We start from the raw sequence: 26,266 nt of genomic DNA, 5'->3' as shown, positions 1-26,266 counted from the left end.
TAAGATTATCACTGGTGTATCAAACATATGTACTCTTTATTAGGGCTATTCATATCTTCCATTTAAAATAAGAAGTAAAGAACATATTTTTAGGCTTGACCACATCTAATAATTTCCACTCAGTCAAACATCAGAGGCAGCCCATCGTAGAGGCGCCAGAATCAAACAAACAGTAACGAGGAAGAATTTATGTATCAAAGGTTGTAAATTGAGTTTAAGAAAGCGCAAAGGAAAGTTGAAAACACCCCTGTGCAAGTTTATGAGGTAAGTTCAAATATGATTTAATCATTTATGTTATATGGAGAACCAGAGTAAGGCTGTGGTTATTAAATACCACCTAGCTGTTAGCGACGTTGGATAACAGATAACGTTAGCGTTAGTCAACATCTATAGATATATATTTATATCTATGGTCAACATCAGTTTTGTGACTTATGATGGTAAAATGATGATTAGCTAATATTAAGAAAAGTCAACGGAAAATTGGACTGATAGCAAGCTGCATATCAGTTAAAATAATCAACGACGATGTAGGACACATTCATTCATTCTACAACTGTTGAAACTGTGAACGTTACAGTAAGTCTAGATTAACGTTAGCTGCTGGTGGCTCAGTTTTTCTCAATCTTCATTAAAGCTTTAACAGTAAAGACATACAAGTCTTTAAACACAACCATTACAGGACTATAGTATTGCTCCTATTATATCAGTTGAATATCTAGATTATCCTACCACTCACACATGATATTTTTATTGAATGTATTGCATAGATCTTTCCTTCACTCTCCACCATGAAGACCTCCAAACCAGCAGAGCAGACTTCTGCTCAAGAGGAATGTGGTGTTTGGCTGGACACTGTGCAACTGAAAGGAAAAGCTAAACAGGTAATTGTGGAAACTAGCTTTAAATTCTGACTGAATGGCTATTTCATTACCTCTCAAAACAGCAGTGAATTAATACATGTAATACATTGTTCACAGCAGATGTTAATAACACACAAAACCACTTACAGTATATCATTATTAGTAAGTAATATCATCTTATTGTACGTGAGTATATTAGTAGAATTAGATCACAATTTAATCTTATGTTTCAGAAACGACTCGCCTGTCCTATTTCTAAACTGCTGAATCCCTTCGCTGGAGGTAGAGCATACAATTTGGCTGTGGCTCTCAACTTCACTCAGACCAAAATGGAGATGCCAAAGACCAAACAGAGCTCTATATCAACCTTCTTCGCACCTCAGCGCAGAGGTATGTTGCAAAAAACTCTGCTGTCATCAGGTTGTCAAGCCATTTTTTGTCATGAGTATTGTCATCTTCAACTAAATCAGTCAGAAGCTGATAAAGCTGCAGTAGACCATTGATTTAGCTGCTTGAATGCATAAATTGACACATTCCATTTCTTTTTTTGTTAACATAACATTTGTTTATACCTTCTGCCTAAAGTTCTCAATAAGATGTCTACTTCTGAAGTACCAAACATGGATCCAGTGCGGCCTTCTTCACCATCTACCTCGTCCACACATGCCTTAACTGCACCCACACCTGTAGTATCGGGGACAAAACGAAGGCGTGAAATAGATCTTGAAATGTTTGACTTCTATAACTCTGAGCCTTGTGTGGATCGTGAGTGGAAAAGTGAAAATGTGAGTGAGCCTGAAGCAGCAGAATGGCAGGAGCCAGCTGCAAGCCATACACCTTCTCAAAACGTGTACTATGAGTTTGAAGAAGAGCAGTTTGAGGAAATAAACCCACCACAGAGTAAGAGGAGGCTCACTGCAGCCTCCTCATTGCCAGGTGACAGTCAACCTCTTCCACAGGCGTGGAGTCAGGACCCACTGCTTACCTGTAGCCAATATTCTGAAGGTGAATCTTACCCGACTAACCTGAAAAACATCACAGCAAAGAACTTTAGTGACTCTGAGCAGTGTTTCCTTAACAGTCTACAAAGTGAGGAAACCTTTGGTATCCAGATTGCTGTGGAAGGGAGGACCTCGACTCAAAACCACTTTCATTCTTCTCAGATGGATGATGAGAAAGAAAACAGCAGATTTTTGTCTTCTAAGTCCCCACGAAGGCACTCACCTCTCACTCGTATTGAGCCTCTTTCAAATCATAAATGGACAGAACCAAAAACTGCATCACCTCGAAAATGTATTCCAGAGCAGCTGTGGAAAAGAGCTGATAAAAAGGAGAGCCTTGAGTCACCGTTCAAATGGAAAATACCAAGCAGCTCTCCTCCAAAAAAACTATCATTGCAGCTCTCCTGCAGAGAGGTTGATGAGGACAGTCTGGCCATGTTGTTCACCCAGGACTCTGAGGGCTTCAGGGTAATAGCACACAGAGGTCTGCAAGCCAGGAGTCCTCTCAAAGATCAGAGTAACATCAGCTCTGGGACGGTGAGAAAGAGCACTTACAAATCTCTGATGGAGCAGGAGGAGGAAGACGAGATGCTCTTTACTCAAGACTCTCAGGGAAATATGGTGATCAAACACTGAAAGGAGCCTTTGAAATGTCATATAGTCTGGATGTAGATAATTGATCTCTACATATAAAAATGTTTTTCTGTGCTACTAGAACTTGAAATCAGTTGTCATAAACTGATATATCTTGTTTGTTTCCATAATGACCTGACTGATTTACTTTTAGCTACTTTAAAACTATTGATATATTTTCTGTGACTGTCTTACCTTTCCTTACCTGTAAATCTTTTGTATTTTCCCGGATGTTTCGGTCTATACCGGGTATTATTTTCTTGTTTTTGGTCTCTACGATGCTGAAATATCTTGCAAGGTGCAGCTTTGTTTTGCAATAACACTAACAAGCAAGAACTGAGTTTTGATTTTATTTGAAAAATGGTACACAGTTACATCAATTTGTTTTCATGTAAATTAAAAGTTTTAAAAAGCGTTTCTGGTGTTCACACTATCTTCTATATCTTATGCTATCTTATGCTGGTGCCATGTGCTACATGTTAGGACCAAGTAATATATAGACGAGGAAGTGCTCAAGTTACTACTACTGTTAGTCTTTAAAGGTGTACAAATGCAGAGCTTGTACCTTGATTTCTTAATATTGAGATAAACTAGTAGCCAAGTATGAAGTTTACTATATTTAAGTTGATTTAATGCCTTCTGCAGAACACCTGACATTGTTCCATTCGTCTGAGCTGATTGATTATACCGTACATACACTATCTGCCGTCGATGCCAAATATAGTGAGCAGTGATGCATAAACTTCACTAAGTGCAACAGTGCTACATGACTACCATACACTATACACATTTAAAGAAACGAAGACACGTTTCATTAGATAGAAAATATACCAATAGTCCTACACTTAATTTATTATCGTCTGGTTGGCCACTGAATGTCATATGTGCATGTTATGTAATCTTTAGCCTTTTCTGTAAAACAATGTGAAACTGCTGTTGTGGTCTAAACTTTGCTTCAACTCTCATACAGTGAATGTAGATAGAGTACAGTCGTAATGATGCTGAAATATAAATGCTTATATTTCAACAGTTACATATTCTATTACACAAATGCTTGTATTGCCATGGCACAGAAATGTAAGAAAAGGTAAATATGTTACAGTTTGTGGGACTTAAGCCTGAGATATCCATTTATTCTGTAGGGATGTGTTTTGAAGAAGGGGATAATCAACCTACTTCATGGTTCACCTTAATCAACACCTTTCATAGTGCTAGAAAGACATCACAAATGCAGGAACAACGAGCGGACCAAAAGTGAATCTGTTGCAGCAATTCCTTGTATATCTCGGACGGAGAGATTTAAATCAATGGTGATGACGCTTTGTGTGCTGGTGGTGAGGACGCATTAATCAGCCTGCGATCTCAGTGGGCTCTGTCACCAGTTTGGAGCCATCCCAAACAGTCTTGAACTGCTCCGGTACCGGAAACTCCCTCTGTAGAACAACCAAGAAGAAAACAGTAAATGCAGCTGTGAAATTAGAACTGCACACATGAAAGATTCAGGAAAACACTGGATTCACACACATTCAGAGATCCTCTCCTTGTCCCTTATCTCAGACACTCACATATTCGTCATCTTGTGGTACCAGGATGTTCATCTCGGAGCTCTTAGCACTGACGATGTCACAGTTGAGGGAATCCTTACTCAGGTAGACCTGGCAGCCCTCTGTCTTGTTAATGGAAATGGTGGGAACCGTTCCCAACACCTATAGAAATTCATCTTGCATTTATTGATGTGTGGCATAATTTGCACTGATATAAGAATCTACAAACAAAACTGATTCCAGTGATGTTTTAACAGGATAACATACAATATGGGATACCTAAATGAGAATATAACACAGCTGGTCCATACATCAAAGCAACAAGTCATAAAGTCAGTAAACAACCCTCCAACAGAATTAGTATTAAAATGTAGAATGGTAGCCATGAGAGGCAATTAATATTACTGTTAATCTCAAATGTGAATACATTTGCTATAGCCTAAAATCCTTCAGATCTACTGTATTGTATGTTCAACATAGATAACTGACTTGTGCATCTTTTGAAGCCATTGTATTCTGTAAATGTTTTTCTCACCTGTAACTGAATTGCCTTTGAGTTGATTATCTCCACAATCCCGACTACGTTTTCAAAAACCAATCCCAGCTTCTTGCAGTTGTCTGGAGAGAGTCAATACATGTAAAGATAGGCATCATCAGAAATGATGAATTTCATCACACATTTTCAGTTGGTTTTCAGACCACTCACCTATGATGATGGAATTAATTTTGCCCTTGATTTGCAGGGTGGAGTTGTTACAGCCGAAGACGTAGACCACTTGTTTTAGCTCCGTCTCCTCAATCATCAGGTCGTGTTTCTGCTCAAAGTACTCCTGCATCCACAAGGGAACAGATGCATTCAATAATATGGGACTTACCACAATATAAAAACATACTAGTATAGCTTCCTTTGGGAATAATCCCTTAAAGACAAAGCAAACATTTCACGTACCACCCTCCATTTTTTCCCCTCCAGCTCCAGCAGAGGGGGTCTTTTCTGGACGGCTGCTTTGGGCGAGTTCACAGTCCCTGGGGACTTGGTTTTGGTCGGTGTAGTTTGCGAACGCAGATTGGGGTTCTTATGGGTCTTCTTGTCATCTGATATATGCTTCAGACCTACAGTTGGAAAACATGAGGGAAAATGATTTTAGACATGCTGAGTCTTAATTCCCTCAGCACTATCTGAGAAAACAAACAACCAAACTCAAAACATTGAACAGTTCCAATACATTTTCTGTAAATTGTATCTCCCTACATGGTGTAGTTCCTGTGGAGAACATCAAACCCCTTTTAATTTAAATAATTTAGTTGTCTGCCTAAAAACAACCACATTTTAAAATATGTAGTCTAAGAAATGTTTGAATGGGCTTTAAAAAAATCATGTCATGTTTAATTGTAGAACGTAAAGTCCTATTTGTTTGATTAAAACCCCCCATAGTCACAGAAATATCACAGGACACAATATCATCTGTGTCATCAATGGTAGCTACAGTATGGCCCTGTACACATGCATATTGTATAATCTTTCTTCAACCCACCTTTAGTGATGTCCATGCCCTGGTTGAGCTGGGCAAATAGCTCTGAGTGTTGGGCACTGCCCGCCTGAGGCTTGGAGTCATCATCAGTGAAGACCGGAGGTGGGCCGGGGGGAGGTGGACAGGAGGGAGCACTGGGGGGGTCATAGAGAGAAGGAGGCGCGATGGGGCCCTGGAGGGTGGAGAAAGAAAAAATGTTAGAAAGCAACACTGCATTTTAGCTTTGTGAGCTTTTATTGAGAGAAAGCACAGCGGTGACAGGTGTTTTGAAGCTGTAGTAATATCTCTCTCCAGCAGGGGGAATGTTGCACAAGAAATATCTTTTAGCTTGGTGGCAAGAATTCATCTCTTTTTACCAGCAGACCATGGTGTATGTGATTGTGCTCCCAGTACAATCAGTTGAAAAAAACGTTTTGTCTTTAGTGCCAAGAGATACTTTGATGATGGGGAAGCACTTTTATTTCCTTTTAAGCAGCTTTAAGGTTGTTACTTTCTCTACCTGTTAGTAGGCTACCACATACATACTGTATCAGCTTGTTCCAGCTCTTTATTGAAGCTATATGATGTTTACACTGGGTGAAATACTCAGACCCACGACTATGGTCTTTACCAATTCAACAAATGGAAATATTCTAGATATCTTGTGCATTATTTTATATACATTTCCCAAAAATATTTACCTGAAATATTTAGGCTCTTTGGAAACTTCTTGGATCTCCGCTAGAATTTCAAATGAAGTTTGTGGCTTTGAAAAATGTTGCTGGTTGAGCAGTATAAGTTTATAACTATGCTAATCAGGTCCTGTAATTAGTGCTCTGGTCATCTCTAGTCCACCTTAATGTGTCTACATTCTGGTCGTGGCTGTGTCTGCACAGCCATCTATCGACTACTACAGAGGAAAAGCACACAAACACTTGCGGTTTGAAGACCTTGCACAGCTGCCAGAGACAGACAGACAGAGACACACAAACAAACAAACACACACACACCTATCACAGCGGTTCAACTGTCACTTTACGCGCTTCTACAGTACAGCTGAGACTACTTGATCTTTGACACAAGGTACATGTGTCGTGAATATCATTGCTGAACAATGCTGACCTGTTACGCTAAACAGCTCAGTGCATACCACTGTATTAGAACCAGCATGTGTGTGTGTGTGTGTGTGTGTGTGTGTTCATGCATGGCTGTAAAGCTGTCTGACTGCTTCTTTGTGTTCATGCTTGCTTGTGTTTGTGTGTGTATGGGTGTACACAAACACGTTTGTCCGAAGTAGAGGACAACGTAACATTTTTGTGAGAGGGCAATTCGGACAAATTTTTTTTAGATTTTGAGGGGCGTTTGGTCACAATTAATCGATTTTGATACTCAATAAATCATTTAAGTCATTTTATAAGCAGCTTTTATTTGGCATATGTGACAGTAAAGTGAATTGTTTTGTGTTTAGACTGTTGGTCGGAAAAACAATTTGATAACTTCACTTTGGGATTTGTGAAGTTGTGATGGCCATTTTCACTGTTTTCAGACATGTTATAGACCAAACAATTAATAGCTTAATCGAGAAAATAATTGTCGGATTGATTATTAATGAAAAGTATTATTTGCAGCCCTGCTTTAGACTGTGTTAATTACTTTTTGGTGAAAAGACACCCCAGTTTTCTCGTCCGGAATGTACTTAACTGGTTAGAGGCTGCCACAAATTGCCTGCCGGAGCACGGAGAGGAGAGTCTGAACAAACACTCAGTGACAGAAATTGTTAAAAATATGACAATCAATAAGAATAATATTGATTTCAGTCTTTTTTTTTTTTTCTAAATGTAATTCTTTAATTCCTTTTTGCCATGAGCCTGATCTGAAGCATAACTGATGTGTGTGTGTGTGTGTGTGTGTGTGTGTGTGTGTGTGTGTGTGTGTGTGTGTGTAAAGCCACCTCCATATGTTAGCCTGTGCATGTCAGAGTATAATCGTGTCACTAAACCCCTATCTGAGCAGCAGATGACGGCTGCGTTAAAGGGGGACCAGCCCTGCAGTTTAGGTTACAGTTACCTAAACTGTGTGTACACAGACTCTTTGTCGAGGTTCTTCTGTGAAGAAAACCTCCATTCAAGTAAACCCTGAGGACCACCTGTTAGTACCACACACTCCCGTCGTTGTACGCACACACACTGTGTCCCTCACACACACTTCAGCTCTGTCGTCTGACAGCAGGGACAACAGCTGACACACACACACACACACACACACACACACACACACACACACACACACACACACACACACAGCCACTGCAAACTCTCAAGTTTCTGCATGTAGAAAACACATGCATGGACAGCTGTTGAGCATTAGCTTAACCTAATGTCACCTGTAACCTAGTCATTTGATGTTAAAGGAATAGTTTAACATTTTGGGAAATACGCTTATTTACTTTCATGTTATCTTATTTTATTTCACTCTTGCTGAGGGAGTAATACCACTCTCTACATGTCTGTATGGCAAATATCAAACTACAGCTCACAGCGTAATTTAGCTGGGACATAATGAAATTAAACAGCTAAAATATGCCTGCCAGTATTTCAGGAAGTCACTGTTTCAGGCCAAGAAATAATCCCACACATAATCCCTCGTAAAACCTCAACTTGTCCTTTTTAAACTTAAGTTATTGTACAAATTAATTAAAAGAGATACAAATGTGTACCTTTGGGCATTGCCATGCTAGCTGTTTCCCTGTTTCCAGTCTAGTTGCTATATGCTAGGCTAAGCTATGCGAACAGTCTCCTGGTTATAGCTTCATATTTACCGTAAAGACATGAGAGTGGTATTGATCTACTCATCTAAAATCAAATCAAATAAAAGTGAATGAATGTATTTCACAAAATGTCACTACTGTTATGCTAACTATTCCTTTAAGAGTGAAATTGCACTACAGCTTCCCCTGAGTGAATTAAATTAATAATAAGAAATTGACATAAACAGAAGTGTGTGGGAGTGACAGAGGTTTTATGAGCTCTATGGAGAACTGTGTTGTGCAGCTACTGGAGAGAAGCACATTCATTCATTTATTCATGCTCTCTGCAGTGGTTTATGTAAACGGCTGCTCCATAACTAAAAATGGAAGTTCATTTCAGCTCTGATATAAAAATATCATGGCCTGCGAATGGAAACTAAATGAAAACACAGTTAAGATAATACACAAGTTGTTACAGGAGTAATGTATTGTTTTTAGGCAAGTGTATGGTTAACTTTGAGAGAAGAAGTATGTTATACTCACACTCTTGCTCCACACCAGTCCTGTAGAGTGGTGCTGTTTGATGAAGGACTGCATCTCGGTCCAGATCGATAAGTAGGAACGCACCCAGTCTACGTGACGTCTGTCGCTGGGAGAAAAGGGGAGGTTGATGAGACAAAGATATGATGGTCAGATGAAAACAGAGAGGAGCATGGGGTAAGTAGTAAGGTAGGAAGTGGATGCAAAAGAAGGGGATGTGAAGATGGACAGTACTTACGTTTCCTTGTAGTCCTTCAGTACTCTGTTGGTATAGAAGGTAGCAGCATCATTCATCTCCTTCACATATGGCCCCGGCTTCTGACACTGAGAGACATGAAAGCTCATTAGAAAACACAGAAGCACTGTGAGGTCAAAACAGTCCTATACAGACCTTTGAGAACGTATCTGACTATCAGCACATTTGTCTTCATTTGAGAGTAAAAAGCAGAAGAGTGCATTGTGACATTAGGGTGATGTTTGATAAGACCTGTTTTGAAAAGTGCTGTCCTGACATCATATTACACTGACCAGATTCAGCTTCAGAGGGTTTTCTTTAAGTACTCAAGTAGAAAAGCTTTGATCTTAATCTAAATGATATTCTAAACTCAGAAGAAGACATCTGATGGGAAACAGAGACTGATGAGAGAACAGAAAGAGGGACACATACTATATGTAAAACATCGTAGGTTGTATTTTTTATACATATCTGTCTGTATGCAACATTATTATAGTTGTGTATTTTTTAATTTTTTAGACTTCTGATGATTTTACATGTTCACGTACCATCAGTTCATCTATACTTTTTCAAAAACATTTTTTTCTGTAACATAATCCCTTCGATTTGAAATTATCGATTTTTTCGATCAGTTTCATTGCAGCTTATGTTTTTGTCAAAATTAGTTTCCTTGAGTGACTTTGTTTTATCCGTTTATATACGCGTTTGTGTGCTTTTTATTCTGTTTCTATAGGCTGATATGCATCTTCTTACACGTGTTTTCTTGTATACATTTGTGTGTTTGTGTGCATGAAAGTACGTAATTGTACTTCTCCTTACCACAGCCACCCAGCCTAGAGCGGGGATGCTCTCGCTGACGGCTGACAGGTGGTTGAAGAGGCTGCTGCCACGGTTTCGTTCACGGAAGTTCTGGATCTCCTGGATGTGATCCGAAATTGGCTTCAGCAGGTCATGCAGCTCTGTCTGCAGAAGAAGAAGAAGAAGGGAGGAATTAGGATAGGACAGCATAAGGATGCAGGAGAAAAGGAAGAAATGTCAGTGTGAGAGGAGAATGCAAGATGGAAGAGCTAGGGAGGGTGGTAGCGATTGGGACTTGTAAACATATTACATTTAAATCAAATCACTTCTTTAGCACTTCTTCCTTGACATGTTTCAGATACTTTTGATTTTACAAACCCAGCATTGTTTACGTGCCCACCCATACCCAGCCTGTTCTCGGTGCCAATCAGTAATTCCTAAACTAGGCTACAGGACAACAGGACTCATTTTATTAGCCAGAGCTTTTTTCCATTGGATCTTCCAGATCTCAGCTACAGTATAGCTTGTCTCCCAGCCCTCAGCTCCCCTCCCCGCCACTCTGTTCCTACAAACATTCCTCGGTTCATGGGGAGATCCCTCTGGCCATGTAAGGCATACCGCTCCTCCAGTGTTTACAGTTTACCTATCACACATGCACCAGCACACACATAGATTCAGGAAGGAACACAATGTTTCACTAGGGAATTTCTGCTTCAGTTTTCTTGTTCTGATCTGCAGTGAAATGACTGCTATGTGAAACATGTATTGTTAATGAGCTGTAAAAAAGTGTTTATTTAATCAGATGAGAAGTTGCAGAACACTGCTCTGTTTATGAAGTAGCTACATGCATTAAGATAAGCCAGTATATCTGCTTTGATAATATCAGCTTTTGTCATATACCTGATGTATGGTAAAGTATCGCTTGATAAAGTTTATGGTTTATTCCACAGCACACAGTTAATTTGTGTGTGTGTGTGTGTGTGTGTGTGTGTGTGTGTGTGTGTGTGTGTGTGTGAGTGTACATAAACATATCTGGGGTTTTTTGGTGTATTTTTTGTATATAATATACGTAGATGTAGGTGTGAAGCCATGCTGTATATGAAATACGGCTCCTATGTGTGTGTGCAAAGGTGCAATCAAAACAGAAGTAGACATTCTCCTTTTTTGCCAACAAATTCTTTCCCCAATCAGATGCACATGATCTCCACAAGCTGAGATAGATGCTCCTTTCTCTGCTCCTCCGGCTGCTTTTATTTTTACTAAATCCAGTTGATATCTCTGTGCGAGCAGCTTTGAAGCAATATATTTTCCCTGTCCAATAGAGATACCATACGTACATATATCATATATACATATGTGCTGGGTGTGCTGAGTAGGAATGTAAGGATGATTTGAGGTAACATGAATTTAAGTGTCAATCATGAACCACAAAAAACATATTATGGGATCATTGTTCCATCACCTTTCTCCCTCATTATTCAGTTTATTCTTTCAGTTTTCAGCACTTAAATATTTACCCAGTTCCATCCTTCTCTACTATTTCTGCAACTAACGATTATTTTCATTACAGATTATTCTGCTGATTATTTTTTCAATTAATCAATTCAATGTTTTTTCTATAAAATTTTCAATAATCATGAAACATGCCCATTGTGGATTCCCAAGGCCTTTCAATGTCCAACCAAAAACCCCAAACCCAAAATATTATGTTTAGTATCATAAATAACAAAGAAAAGCATGCAATCTGCACATTCGAGAAGCTGGAATTAGCATGTAAAAATGACTAAAACAACTAATCAATTATCAAAATAGCTGCAGATTTATCTAATAGACAGTGGTGGAAGAAGTACTGAATCTCAGTACTTAAGTAAAAGTACAAATAACCAGAGACATATTTACTTTAGTAAAAGTAGAAGTACCACAATGACAACCCTACTTTAGTAAAAGTAAAAAGTAGCCTACCTGATTTTAAATGTAATTTAAGTATTAAAAGTAAAAGTACTTGCATAACGATTTATTCTCTTAATCTTTTAAAGAAAAAAAAGTTGGTTAGTTTGCACCTTGGTCAGTGAGGGCACTGTGTCTAGCGACCCGTGATTTACGGGGTGGTTCAGTTATTTTGATGCTGAGCTTCGACAGTATCCATACTGTCCACTACCACAAGGCCTGGCTTGCAAAATGCAACGAAGTAAAAGTCAAAAGCATGCACTATTGATTCTACTTAAGTAAAGTACAGATACGTGAAAAATGTACTTAAGTACAGTAACAAAGTATTTGTACTTTCGTTACATTCCATCACGGCTAATAGATAGATCAACTGATCGTTTCAACTGTACTATTTATGTGAAAATAATAAAGAGCTCTGCCGACTCCTCAAGTCCATTACATCACACAACAACGTCACCATGGCTCCCACTGAAAGTACGACTTGTATTCTGTGAGTCAGTGCACTTGTCAGAGTTTGGACTTCCCCTACTCAGTCATGCTGCACAGTGTGAAGAGAGACAAATATATTAGTTGTATTCCCAAGTGCACAATGTTCTGGCAAATTTACATGCTGGCATTAAGGCAGAACAGGAGTCAATTTTCCATGTCAGTACAAGCTATGTTTTCTATAAATCTTCTACCACAACTTTTGTGGGAACAAAAATAGAGATATTCCTAAGCATAGATACATGTATGTTGTTCTTACATAAAGCATCTCTCAGAAAGTCCATGTGCTGTTTGGTATAGCTAACATTTGGACAGAGCCAGGCTAGCTGTTTCCACCCTGCTTTATGCTAAGCCAAGCTAAGCTAAACGTGATGCCTGTAGAGAAAAAGAAAAGCAAATAAAAACTTTACCAAATGTCTAACTACTCCCTTTTAAATCAATAAACATTGCTACTGTGGGTCTATTTAAACTGAACAAAACAATTCAAAGGAACAATTCAACATTTTAGGGAATACGCTATTTGCTTTCTTGGAAGATTGTTACCACTCTCATGTTTGTACGCTAGCTAAATAGGAAGCTACAGCCAGCAGCCAGCTTAGCTTAGCATAAAGACTGGAAACAAAGGGAACAGCTGGCCTGGCTCTGTCCTACCAGCACCTCTAAAGCTCACTCAACATGCTATATTTAATTTGTTTAGTCCATACAAAAACAATACATTTTTTTTAATTATAAAAACCATAGTGTTTTACCTTGCTGGGAGCGAAGGAGCTAACATTTGGGCTGAGCTAGCTTTATGAAACTAGTGCGTGCCAGAAGCACACAGTTAGCTTAGCACAAAGAAGAGAACTTGAACTGAGAATCAAAGACTGAACTAACGCAGCTCCTTAAATTCATAGCGTAATGAAATGTGATTGCTAACTGATCATTTGAACTGCACAGTTGATGATAATCTCTGAACTATGCTAAAGAAAATGACTTAAATCAGCAAAGTGATTCATAATTTCCATTGCGCCACAGGCAGATCTCAGTCCACCAAAAAAAAGAAAAAAGAAAATATATGTATGGCCACATAGATAAGAAGTCAACTGTCCGAGGCAGAGCTACAGACAGATACAGACAGAAAGAGAATGAGCTGACAAAAGGATCAAAAATGTCGGCTCACATTATTTGATGGGCAGTGTGTTACAATAGCACAGCGTCCGAGCCTTGACTTCCTATATAAGCAGTGGATCAAAGGTGGAGAGTGGAGGGCGACAATGAGAGAACAACTGTAACTGTGAAAGTCTACAGTGTGTCTGAACTGCCAGACACACATGAATTTAACAGGCCAACTTGAGGTCACACAAGAGAGAGGCTTACTTTCTTTCACTCTATCTATCTATCTGTCTGTCTGTCTGTCTGTCTGTCTGTCTGTCTGTCACACACACACACACACACACACACACACACACACACACACACACACACACACACACACACACACACACACACACAACAGGCTCAAATATAGAACATGCCCATAAAAAGTCAGAGAGCACAACAGGGGCTGTGCTGCAGAGAAAGACCAGAACTTAATCTGTAATCTGTGTGTGTGTGTGTGTGTGTGTGCGAGAAGAGAGGCTTCACTAGTTAAAGTCACACAAACTTTTCCTCCTAGTATTGGTCTGTCTTCCAACCTAATCAAACCTACATTTAGATATAGGGCTATATTGTCAATGCACATTATTTTTTACCCACACACAACCAACTTTGCATTCATACAACCATCTTGAGTTGTCTGATTATATAAACACTTACAAGTCGTAAACATGGAAGCCATCACTTCCTTCCATCATATATATATATTCCATTATGACATTAACACATAAGACTGCTAAGAATGCTCTTTCATCTTAAATGATGAAAAATTACAAGTTTTTCAGCTTGAATTGCTGAAAAACCTGAATATTGATAATTAATAACGGCCCACCTGACATTGTGTTAATGATTTTTTATTGTTCCAGACGAGGTAAAATAAGGTAAAATCTTGAAAAGGAGTCAAGTCGCAAAGCAGCCAAGTTAAATCTAAAGTCCTTATGTCTGTGACTTGAGTCCAAGACTCAAATCTCAAGTCTTTAATTTAGAAAATGGACAGAAAACCCTAGTATGTGTTTGAAATATTCAAAAAGAGATGAAAGAAGCACTCTATGACAATTCCATACTTGGAAAGGGGACAAGACTTGATACAATTCTTTTCTGCTCTTTTCCATGTCGTTTTTGGGGTTAATTTCGCCAACAGCGATACAGAATGTCATCTCCTCTTCCCTTATATCGCTCTCCTCCTTTCTCTAGGGTGAGTCCCTCTCTCTGTAAAACTCTCATTCTTTCCTTGTTTGCATTTCTGACAATCACTGAAAGCTCTTTTCACAGCCTCTTAACCAATGACCGGACAGATAGGGAGTAATCACTTCCTGGTTGGCTCCATGGAACCCTGTAAAACACACACACACACACACACACACACACACACACACACACACACACACACACACACACACACACACACACACACACACAAACAGAAGGCCAATGGGATGATATCATATCACCTCTCTCACACACACACACACACACACACACACACACACACACACACACAGCTTTCTCTCCCACCCCCCTTTCTCTATATGTGAACATGTTGGGAATGTGTTGTATTAGCGTTTTCTTAGTCAAAGAGCAGCGTAATCCCTCTGTGAACAGCACGGCTTGCTGGGGGACACAGGAGGGGAGGACACGGGTCATGACGTATAAGGATTTTCAACAGGCCTTAAAAAAAAAGTCATGTGGTGCAACCGTGAATTATCTTAAAATAAATTAATTTCTTAAACATGCTTAACAATTTTTACAGATTCCCAGTTATATAAAGTTTTAAGAAACTAAGTATTTGCATTTCTTTTGAGTTTTTATAAATTTTGATCCCATTGTTTTGTTCTCATTGTCCATATTTCATTAAATGGACATCATCGGACAAAGTACTGTATGTTCATATATTATGATGGACATATGAATACAAATGCTTTGCAATTTTGTACTTTTGGCTACAAAACACTCTGAAAAAGATTTGCCAAATAGGGCAAAAATACATTTGAATAGATTTAGGGTAATTTCAAAGATGTTTTCAAAACAGCGGTCATGGACAGATGGTCGCACCACATGATATTTTGACACTTTAAATACCAGAGCAACTACAAAAAACTAATGTTTTTTGAAATATTAAAGTGAATAAATATATGGGAGAGATACTACATATATATCTTTGTTGTTGTTGTTGTTGTTGTTGTTGTTGCATGTACAGTTTTTCTTGATTGCTTTGACCTGCTTAAAGAAACTGGGATCTACTCGGTTTTCATCATCACTGTCTCAGCAGAGCAGAAGACACCTCTTGCAAATGTGTTAACCCTTTCTCATTGGATTGACACATTCCCCCACCCTTTTGCAGAACAGTTAACACGGATGTCATTCAAGCAGTCCAAACTCCATTGTTTTAGCTATGGTAACCAAACAGAAACCATCTGTTCCTAACTATTAGAAACTACCTACATCAGTATGAAATCACTGAAGCACCTGTTTGACACTCCTTCACACAAATCTTCAATTAGCAATCAGTCTGCAGGGTTAGGCCATGTGGCCCCACCGTCAAGGCAGAAGAGACTGAGTATCAGTAGTGGCTATTTCTTATACTCTGCAGTAATAGATGTTTATACTTTACTATAATAGATTTTATTTTTATTTTATTAATTTATCATACTCTAATAGATTTTATTTTGGTTTACATGTATTATGTGTAATATTTACAGTATTTCAGTTTTCAGCCACAGTTTGAAAATAAGAATCAATGGAATCAATAAAATTTGCATCAAAGCATTTCTGATTCTGCATCCAATTCTCTGCAAGAAGGCAAAAACAAATGGCATGAAAGCTACGTACAGTAATAGACTAGATATTAATGACATGATGGTTGGCACAGATGATTTATATTGCTAATAATACACCATTAAATAATGTTTTAACTGTTAAAGTTAAAGTTGTTTTGATTTAGTTAACAGTAATCTATATCCTTCGCGTTCCACTTCCGGGATTGCTCCAGTGCTGCAGGAAATTCCGCCAGATGCATGTATTTTCTGTTTCCTTCCGCTTTCTTTGTGTTGGAATTTGAAATTTGGTGAATTTATGAGGACTACTGTTCACTGCTCCTCAGATCTCTGTATTGTAAATTGAGACAGCTAGCTAGACTATCTGTCTAATCTGAGTTTTCTCTCGCACAACTATTTTGCAGCGGCTCTGTGCGTAGTTTATAACTGGCACATTGGCATATTTCCTATAGTAATAGTTTGAATCATTTTATCTATTATGAATTATGTAATCAAAGGTCTAGCCAAAATTTCTGATCTTAAAGTGTAACTCTCTCCAAAATGCAACCTAGGGTCTTTTTGTGAATGTACCCGAGTCAAACTTTCGTTTAAAAGCATAATTAGGACGGAATCGCCACTTTTAAGATTTACTGTATTTTCGTTTTTCGGTCAAATGGCCTTTTGAATGGGAGTGCTAGGGGCACTTTTATGCTAGCCAACAAATAGCTATTTTTAAAACACTAAGAAGGCTTGACACAACATGAAACTTTGCTCGAAGTATCGTCAGGGGCTCTACACCTTAACAAAAGCACTGAAAACATTGTTTGTATACACTGAGTTTAGTAAAAAGAAAGGTTTTGAGCAACTCACTGTAGCTGTTGTTCTTCCGGTTGCCGTCTATAGAGCCAGTCAAAAATAGTCGAGGGAGGAGAGTAAAGATGGAAACCTCCAAAAGCTTAGTTCCATATAAATGCATGGATAATTCGTTGTTTTGTCGTTAGTGAAACACAATATTGGCCTTGTAGTTGAAAAAGGAGCCTCATATAAGAATGACATTTCCTCCTATGAAGTCCGTTCATTCGCATTCGGAGATCGCCTATTTTGGACTGGGAAAATGGTGGATAGCGTAAACAACTGCTAACGTGAGTTGCTCAAAACCTTTGTTTTTAGTAAACTCTGTGTACACAAACAATGTTCTCAATGCTTGCGTTCATGTGTAGAGCCCCTGGTGATACTTCAAGCAAAGTTTCATGTTGTTTCAAGCCTTTTAAGTGTTTTAATAATAGCTATTTTGAGGCTAGCATAAAAGTGCCCCTAGCACTCCCATTCAAAAGGTCATTTGACTGAAAAACGAGAATACAGTAAATCTTAAAAGTGACGCTTCCGTCCTAAATATGCTTTTAAACGAAAGTTTGACTCAGGTACATTCACAAAAAGACCCTAAGTTGCATTTTGGCGAGAGTTACGCTTTAACCTGACAGAATAAGTGCACATTCACAAAACTTCTGTGGGATTGGTGCTGGATGCCAAAGAATAAAAAAGATTGCAATAAAATACACTGGAATCACTGCTCCCTTTAATTCAACAGTGACCACACAGCTGTCACACCATCAGTAGGTTTCAGCATGTTGTACCTGTGCAGGTTTCTGATGCATGGCAACCATTTTGAGAAAGGTTCTCTGAGTCTGCAGGGCGTTGTTCACCATCTCCGCCTGTCGATCATAAAGAACCAAAGTCAGATAGGTTGGGATTATAATACATGCTACACATTCTATATTTTGTATACTGAATATAGACAATATTACAGTGCCCTGATTTGCATGACATTTTTTCATTCTCTTTTGTTCACGCTTTGTCGGTTCTCTCACGCTTATTGAAATCTAGGCAGTGAATCTGTCTCTTAGACAAACAAAGAAAGTATAGCCACACACGCACACATGCACACACACACACACACACACACACACACACACACACACACACACACACAGTTTGGGTTAGTCCCAGCCAGCTGTGTCCTGTGTGTGTTTGAGACCTCCAGTTGCGGGCCAAGGGAACCACCAGGGAGGCTTTCTCCATAAAAGGAGCTTTGCAAACTTAAAGAAACTACCTCTGGCTCTCGCTCACACACTCCCCCTCCTTCTCACCCCGTTGGGACGCAGAGATAGAGATCTTCTTTCGAGGTACTGAGGAAGAAATACAACTTTTTACTTTGATTTCTCTCTGCCTGCCTTTACTTTTCTGTTTTGGAGCACTCTCTGTTGTTCTGAATATATTCAAAGGACATGACACAGCTATTATTGGCAACTGGCCGACCACAAATACACACTTGCAATCCTAGTGAGAGTATGGGTCATTACCAAATAGGAAAAGGTGCTCCACTAGCAGTTTGATAAATGAAAGTAAGAGCAAAGTTCAATTATACTCCCATCCTTGGCTTTGTAGAGGACAGGAAACTTTGGACCATGGACCTCCCATACACAAACATCACTATCCTTCAGCTTTCCAATGCCTCTAAATGGGATCTAAAGCAGGAAAATCCATGTTTGTTTATAAATGTGCATCCAATCAAGTAAAGGTTGGCACAGACTGCCTGCACTAGTTGCTCCACTTGTATTCATCTGTGCTCCCTTTAGAGAATAGCTTGGCTCATTCCTTTGAGCAATCTTCATCGAACCCTGATTCCCCATTACCAGTGGTCACCATGGTAGGCACAGAAAGTACCATTGAAAGTTGATAGGGCAAACGCCACGAGGGCCAGAGATCGGCTTGAGGTTTACATTAGTAGTTGCTTTTGCCAACAGCAGACTGGCAAACCAGCCCTGAGAAGTGCCTGCATGCAGTTTGTATGTTGCATTGTGATAATTGAAGGCCACTCATGAGTCTATCAACATTTTGATTAACTCCTCTCTTCTTTCATCTGAATTTTGACAACTCAACAATAGAAGGACACCGTTGGCAGAGACTTTAGTGAATGAATCAAACACTTATATATATATATATATTATACAGTGGCTCAAAGTTTGGGCACCCCAGGTAAAGTATTAATGTGCATAAAGAAGCCAAGAAAAGATGGAAAAATCTCCAAAAAGGCATCAAATGACAGATTAGACATTCTTATAATATGTCAAAAAAAGTTAGATTTTATTTCCATCATTTACACTTTCAAAATAACAGAAAACAAAAAATGGCGTCTGCAAAAGTTTGGGCACCCTGCAGAGTTAATACCTTGTACTGCCCCCTTTGGCAAGTATCACAGCTTGTAAATACTTTTTGTAGCCAGCCAAGAGTCTTTCAATTCTTGTTGGAGGTATCTTCGCCCATTCTTCCTTACAAAAGTCTTCCAGTTCTTTGAGATTTCTGGGCTGTCTGTCACGCACTGCTCTTTTAAGGTCTATCCATAGATTTTCAATTATGTTGAGGTCAGGAGAATGTAAAGGCCATGGCAAAACCTTCAGTTTACGCCTCTTGATGTAATCCACTGGATTGGATTTTGAGGTGTGTTTAGGATCATTATCCATTTGTAGAAGCCATCCTCTCTTTAACTTCAGCTTTTTCACAGATGGCATCAAGTTAAAAGTCCAAAATTTGCTGAAATTTTATTGAATCCATTTTTCCATCTACTCGTGAAATGTTCCCTGTGCCACTGGCTGCAATACAACCCCAAAGCATGATTGATCCACCCCCATGCTTAACAGTTGGACAGGGGTTCTTTTCATTAAATTCTGTGCCCTTTCTTCTCCAAAAGTGCCTTTGCACATTCTGGCCAAAAAGTTCTATTTTAACCTCATCGGTCCACAGAACTTGTTCCCACAATGCATCAGGCTTGTCTATATGTTCATTTGCAAACTTCAAACGCTGATTTTTGTGGTGAGGACGTAGAAGAGGTTTTCTTCTGATGACTCTTCCATGAAGACCATATTTTTTCAAGTATCTCTTTATAGTGGAATGGTGTACCACAACTCCAGTGTCTGCCAGATCTTTCTGGATGGATTGTGTAGTCAAATGTGGGTTTTGACTTGCTTTTCTCACAATCCTGTGAGCTGTTATGTCTGATATTTTTCTTGGTCTTCCAGATCTTGCTTTAACTTCCACTGTTCCTGATGACTGCCATTTCTTAATTACATTCCGAACAGAGGATATTGGCATCTGAAAACGCTTTGCTATCTTCTTATAGCCTTCTCCTGCTTTGTGAGCGTCAACTATTTTCAGTTTCAGTTTTCTAGACAACTGCTTAGAAGAACTCATGGTGCTGATTGTTGGGGCAAGGTCAGATGAGTCTGGGCATTTAAAACCTTTGAGATTGACATCACCTGGTCTTTCCAGACGATGATTGAGAACAATCCATGACACTGTCAGGTCTCAGCTTTCCAAAGGGGGCAGTACAAGGTATTAACTTTGCAGGGTGCCCAAACTTTTGCAGACACCATTTTTGGTTTTCTGTTATTTTGAAAGTGTAAATGATGGAAATAAAATCAAACTTTTTTTTGACATATTATAAGAGTGTCTATCATTTAATGCCTTATGGAGATTTTTCCATCTTTTCTTGGCTTCTTTATGCACATTAATACAAATTTTTATCTGGGGTGCCCAAACTTTCGAGCCCCACTGTATGTATGTATGTGTATATATATATATATATATATATACATACACACACACACACACACACACACACATAACTTACAATTACTTAACTTACATGTTTCTCCACCTCGCTTCCTATGGCTTGGCTGTTGTTCATGTACTCAGAAATCGGACCTCTCAGTAAGAGGTCAAAGGCCTCCACACACTGAGACAAACCTGGAAAAACAGGGAGACATCACGGCTCGCATGTTGAGCTTTCACTCTAATGTAACCAGTGCCTGTTTAACTTACTCCCAAACCTCTGAGTATGACTGCGCACAGACTTGCCTCCATCGATGCCGTTGACACAGCCCTCGTTAGCCATGTCGCTGGACGCCTGCATCGTGACGGACATCTTCTCCAGGCGAATCACAGCTCTCTCCAGCCTCTCCATTAAACCTTCCATGGTGACAAGCCTCGAAAAAAAAAGAATGGTTTCTTAAGCTGTACTGTGACCTTTCTAATCTTAGGAATTAGTTTTGTGATACAGTACGATGTTTCACTTCATTGATCGCAGAAGAAAATTTTCTTTTTTCCCTCTCTCAACAGGGAGGTGAGAGAGATCAGTACTGGGTCCTGAGCTGATCAGAGGATCACTATTTATGACAGAATCACTATTCAACTTCCCCACGCTGCTGCTCACTGTTTAAAAAAAAACTGGCCCATGTCATTACAAAGTGAAACTAAATGTAGCTAATGCAATGGGCTTTATATGAACACTGTCTCTGTTTGAGCTGTCTGGCCCTGTGCAACAGTTACAACTTCTGCCATGAACACATGTACGTATCACACAATTGCATTAAGGAGGGATAGAGACTGGAGCCAGGCTGAGAGGAAAAACAGAGAATTGAGTGCAGTGGGGGAAAAAATTAAGAAAACCTGGAAAAATACCTGATGAATATACAGTACCTTCAGATACATACAATAGGAAGACATGTTTTCTGCTCCAGTCAAAGTGAAATAATCAAATCAAAAATCAAATCAAATTAATATATACAGACAGAATATATAACCACAAAACTAGTGAAACAATCTGACAGTCTGAGTGACTATCAGATAACCTGTGCTGATGCTGAAAGAGTGACCTCAATGACCTTGGATATTCCCACGATGCCATTTAGAGATGAAACACTTGAGACACCCACATAGATTGGACATTTCACATACATGATTATATAGACTGTACCCAAACTCAGTTAGCTCCCTGTTATGAGGTAAACAAATGCTCCAGCTGTGATCGAATGCCACTGTAACACGGCACACACCATATTGTGTCTCTTTCTTTAACACTGACCAGCCATATGCCTCACCATGCGGCAACGCAGGCAATTGGTGAACAGAGTGGAATTCATTCTAGCAACCCACTGCATGTTTACGCATACTACTGCTAGGTAACTTTCCAATCTGACACCTGCTATACCTTTATGTCCAACACACAATCCAGTGGTGTGAGTTATAATCTGTTTTATTTGCTTCACAAATGATCTATAAAAAAACACCAGGAGGCTATGTAGACTGGATTGCTTTCCCTGTCTGTAATCTTTGTAAATTATGTCTTGTAATTATGTGCTATGAGCATCAAACATGTCCTGATGGGCGTCATCGAGTCATCTCTGGAGAAACCTCTCCTCGGTGCCAGATGCCTGTCGCAAGACTCAGCTGCTATTTCTGCTCTCTGGGTCAACAGCTCTGAAACCTGGAGAGCATGTCATCAATGTAGACTGATCATGTACAACAAGTCAGATATGAAGTAGCTATCCAAGACATTTGCTTGGATCAAGTTTATTTCTTGTGTTTAAACAGCGATAAACTTGTTTTAATCAAATTATTAGTCTTTGCATTTTGATACCACTTTTTTTCGGCCCTCTATACAATATGTATAGTTAGTCTTGTAGTCAACAAGACATGTTCTGGTAACACATCTACACGGGGTCCTGGAGTACACCTGTACACCACTGTAGTAAGGTGGTTAGCAGAGGGTATTAAGTTACTCTTTAAAGATGTCACCTGGGGCTCTGAGAAATTGTGGTGAGCAGTTTTCTTTTTCTGTTTTATAGATAATAAATAATGAAAATACCTTTTGCAGCCCCATAGTTGAAGCTTTACATTGTATATATTAGATAGAGGACAGAGAATTACTAACTACTCTATTTGCTAAAGTCCCAAACACTTAACTTAATCACTGCCTCGCTCAATATATAATGTGTTTAAAAACCATGAGACAGAAACAGCCAGCATCTGCACTGATTGTATTGTCAACCAGCCAAATTCTCCATTGCAATGCAAAACCATGGCCAATGATGCTCTTTTAGCTTTTCATATACACTCAATGTAAGCCCATTACAGAAACGTAATGGGAAACAGCCAGAGTGGGTTCAAACCATGAGTGGTACAAAGAAAGTAACACAACAGACAAACAATACAATGTTGCCGTTAATGGAATTCATCTATCAATAATGTTCAGCTGTTGTATTAAGTAGACATTAGTAGACCCCAGTAAATTAATACATTCCTCCCTCTGTTCCTGCAGACAGGTGGGCAACAGCGTCTGCCACATAAAGACCCCAACCAACAGCTGAGAAAGCACACATGCTCCTGCAGTGGAAAGATATTACTGACTTCACCCTGACCTGCATGTCTCTCCTGAACCCTCTGGCCTGGTATCTGATCTTTGGGACTATATTGGGCCGCAGCCAGCTGCTATGGGCCTACTGTAAGGTATTCAAATGTAGGTCTCAAGATCATGCGCTGCACTGTACAAGTACATTTGAGTAAATTCAGCAAATAATTGTTTTATTGGTATTGTGTTTATGCTACAAGAGCTACAGCCCTTCATACAGCCACTAAAACAGGAAGCTGTGATATTATCAGTATGAGCTGTTGGTGAAAGTCTTGGTATTTTGTATCCACTTACAAAAAAAACACTGTAGCATCTTGCAGCTGGGAGGAGGCCTCGGAGAAGACCCAGGACTAGGTGGAGGGATTATATCTCTAACCTGGCCTGGGAACGCCTCGGAGCCTCCCAGTCGGAGCTGGTTAATGTGGTCCGGGAAAGGGAAGTTTGGGGTCCCCTGCTGGAGCTGCTACCCCCGCGACCCGATACCGGATAAGCGGACGAAGATGGATGGATGGATGGATGATATTAGGCATCACGGTATTTTTTTATTATAGGCTATAGGGCTTGGCGATATGGCCAAAATCTTCTATCCTGATATAGGTACAGTAATTTCATATCTCAATAACGATATGCAGTATATCCCAATATAGCATGTTTTCATGTTGTTCAATAAATAAATAGTCTTTATGAAAATAACCACATGGTAAAGCCATTTTGTATGCTGTGTGAATTAAATACTTGAAATACTGAGTATTATACTAATTTTATTAAGAACCTTAGTGCAAAATGTACGCAACCTGCAAGGGTCAGAATGTAAAGCTAATGTCAATGTCAATGTCAATGTTATTTGTGTAGCACCTTTCATTACAAGTAAACCCAAAGTGCTTTACATTACACCAAAGTGATGTAAATATTGCCGTAATGCAGTTCGGACGTTGGTTTTTCAACATTGCAATAGAAACGATATAGACAAATACTGTATATACGATAGACATTTTTATATTGGTTTGACGAAATATTGTCATAACACCCAGCCCTAATAGGCTACAGCAGCCTATCTATATAGATGATTGGAGTCATTTTACTGAAACACCCACTTTTGGAATAACACATTTTGGAATATGACTTAAAATGTATTTAACTTTCCTCCATTTAACTACAAACAACCCAGTGTTTTTGTCTCCTATTCCAGAATATATGTGTGGTGTAGCCAGACCTTACTCCACAGCGCTGTGAAGATAGGTCTACGTAGTCTATATCCACGACCTTCTACTTCCGGGATTGCTCCGTTGCCGCCGAAAATTTTGCCGTATGTACTTCTTTTTGGCCGGATGTCCGTTACCTTACGCATTCTTTGTTTTGGCATTTTAAACTCCGGTCGATTTATGAGGACTATGGTTAACTGCTCCTCAGATCTCTGCAGGGTAAATCCAGACAGCTAGCTAGACTATCTGATATCGTCATGGGTGGTGCTTAGCGCCGCACGGAGCCCCGGCGCCTCTGCAAAATAGCCTCGGGAACGTGTGTACGTTCAAAGGTTGTTTTAGTCATGCAACAGAAAACTCAGACTGGAACGATAGTCTAGCTAGCTGTCTGGATTTACCCTGCAGAGATCTGAGGAGCAGTTAACCATAGTCCTCATAAATCGACCGGCCAAAATTAAAGACATCAGGCGAAATTTTCGGCGGCATCTGAACAATCCCGGAAGTGGAACATTGTGGATATAGACAATAGGCAATGCAAGACTAATTTTCATTTAATTTATTTTTTCTGTGCACTTAAGGACTTCCTGTCAATGTTGGCTCAGAAGTTTTTTTCTGCCTTTAATTGATAGGACAGCTAGGTGAGAGAGGGGGGGAAGACATGCAGGAAATCGTCACAGGTCAGATTTGAATCCTGGACCTCTGCGTCGAGGCATAAACCTCTCAGTATATGTGTGCCTGCTCTACCCACTGAACTAACCCGGCCACCTCAAAAGTTAAGTTTAACCAAAGTTTAACTCAACCTTTAACATGGAGGAGCCATGATATAATCAAAAGCTACTAAATGGACCTCGAGGTGATTGTTTTGTCAACTGTTTGGTCAGAAATGAGATTTAAACTTAAAACATCTACAGCCTATGTAATTTATAATATTAACAGGCTGAAACTCATATTGTCTGATTACAGCTGCTCATCACGCAGGCACGTGCAGGCAAAAGATGACGCTTATAGAACATGACATGGCACACTGCTGGCATGCTGACAGGACTTTCACCGCCCCTCAAATATGATGCTTCACGCCACAACAATAATCGTTACTCGAAAGGAACAAACGAGATGAAAGAAAACAATCAGTACGAAATCAACACAGTGCTCTTTTACTGCGTGCTAAATATAAAAAACCATGGCGCACAGGGAGCAGGTGAAGATGACTGTGGACATTTCTGCGCAGTCGGACACCCAATTTTAACCCTCCGCCCCACCCCAAAAATTAACTAAATTTCACACTCAGTTAGAACCTCGTCAGTATAGAAACATCTTACCTCACTCCTCTGGTCTACAGTAAATTTCAGCTGATATTTTGTTGGGACTGTCAATATCCCGGGATTCGTGGCTGTGTGCTTCGGCCGTACAAGTCCCCCTCCTGCCCCGTCACTCAGCTGCGCACAGCACCGTGACTCTTCCGGGATGTCCTAATTAAGCAACACGGTGAACCTGAAAGCCTCACGCCGTGCAGAGAGGACCGTGAGTCAGTGCCGCAGTATCTCCTTTGGGGCGGACAAGCACTTACCTCGCAGGCAACATGGCAGCCTTAGACAGCCCTGCTAAAAATAGACGAGTTATTGAG

General features: G+C 39.6%; 2 protein-coding genes across 2 annotated transcripts; one reads left to right on the top strand and one right to left on the bottom strand.

Moving 5' to 3' along the window:
- The first annotated feature begins 137 nt into the window (after positions 1-137).
- aunip (aurora kinase A and ninein interacting protein) lies at positions 138-2,912 on the top strand. Its single transcript, XM_078268109.1, has 4 exons — positions 138-264; positions 771-884; positions 1,097-1,253; positions 1,449-2,912. The coding sequence occupies exons 2-4, from the start codon at positions 792-794 to the stop codon at positions 2,498-2,500; spliced, it is 1,302 nt and encodes a 433-aa protein (XP_078124235.1). The 5' UTR covers positions 138-264; positions 771-791; the 3' UTR covers positions 2,501-2,912.
- On the bottom strand, positions 2,832-26,266 carry cap2 (cyclase associated actin cytoskeleton regulatory protein 2). Its single transcript, XM_078268108.1, has 13 exons — positions 25,962-26,266; positions 21,109-21,236; positions 20,897-20,997; positions 17,829-17,906; positions 9,893-10,036; positions 9,077-9,162; positions 8,842-8,947; positions 5,577-5,745; positions 4,991-5,154; positions 4,748-4,871; positions 4,577-4,659; positions 4,063-4,203; positions 2,832-3,930 (listed from the first exon to the last, which is right to left on the bottom strand). Exons 2-13 carry the CDS (start codon positions 21,224-21,226, stop codon positions 3,847-3,849), a joined length of 1,398 nt encoding a protein of 465 aa, XP_078124234.1. The 5' UTR covers positions 21,227-21,236; positions 25,962-26,266; the 3' UTR covers positions 2,832-3,846.

Source organism: Sander vitreus, chromosome 14 (assembly GCF_031162955.1).
Source record: "Sander vitreus isolate 19-12246 chromosome 14, sanVit1, whole genome shotgun sequence".
Lineage (NCBI taxonomy): Eukaryota > Metazoa > Chordata > Actinopteri > Perciformes > Percidae > Sander > Sander vitreus.
The sequence above is the reverse complement of the archived record's forward strand: the minus strand, read 5'-3'. Positions and strand labels throughout refer to the sequence as shown.

Bases quoted from the DNA above. Each gene is read 5' to 3' on its own strand.
- aunip (XM_078268109.1), top strand. From the start codon at position 792: ATGAAGACCTCCAAACCAGCAGAGCAGACTTCTGCTCAAGAGGAATGT. The intron at 885-1,096 runs GTAATTGTGGAA...CTTATGTTTCAG, and splicing joins TGAAAGGAAAAGCTAAACAG to AAACGACTCGCCTGTCCTAT. The intron at 1,254-1,448 runs GTATGTTGCAAA...TTCTGCCTAAAG, and splicing joins CTTCGCACCTCAGCGCAGAG to TTCTCAATAAGATGTCTACT.
- cap2 (XM_078268108.1), bottom strand. From the start codon at position 21,226: ATGGAAGGTTTAATGGAGAGGCTGGAGAGAGCTGTGATTCGCCTGGAG. The intron at 8,948-9,076 runs GTAAGTACTGTC...CTTTTCTCCCAG, and splicing joins CTGAAGGACTACAAGGAAAC to CGACAGACGTCACGTAGACT. The intron at 5,155-5,576 runs GTGGGTTGAAGA...TTCCAACTGTAG, and splicing joins GGGCATGGACATCACTAAAG to GTCTGAAGCATATATCAGAT.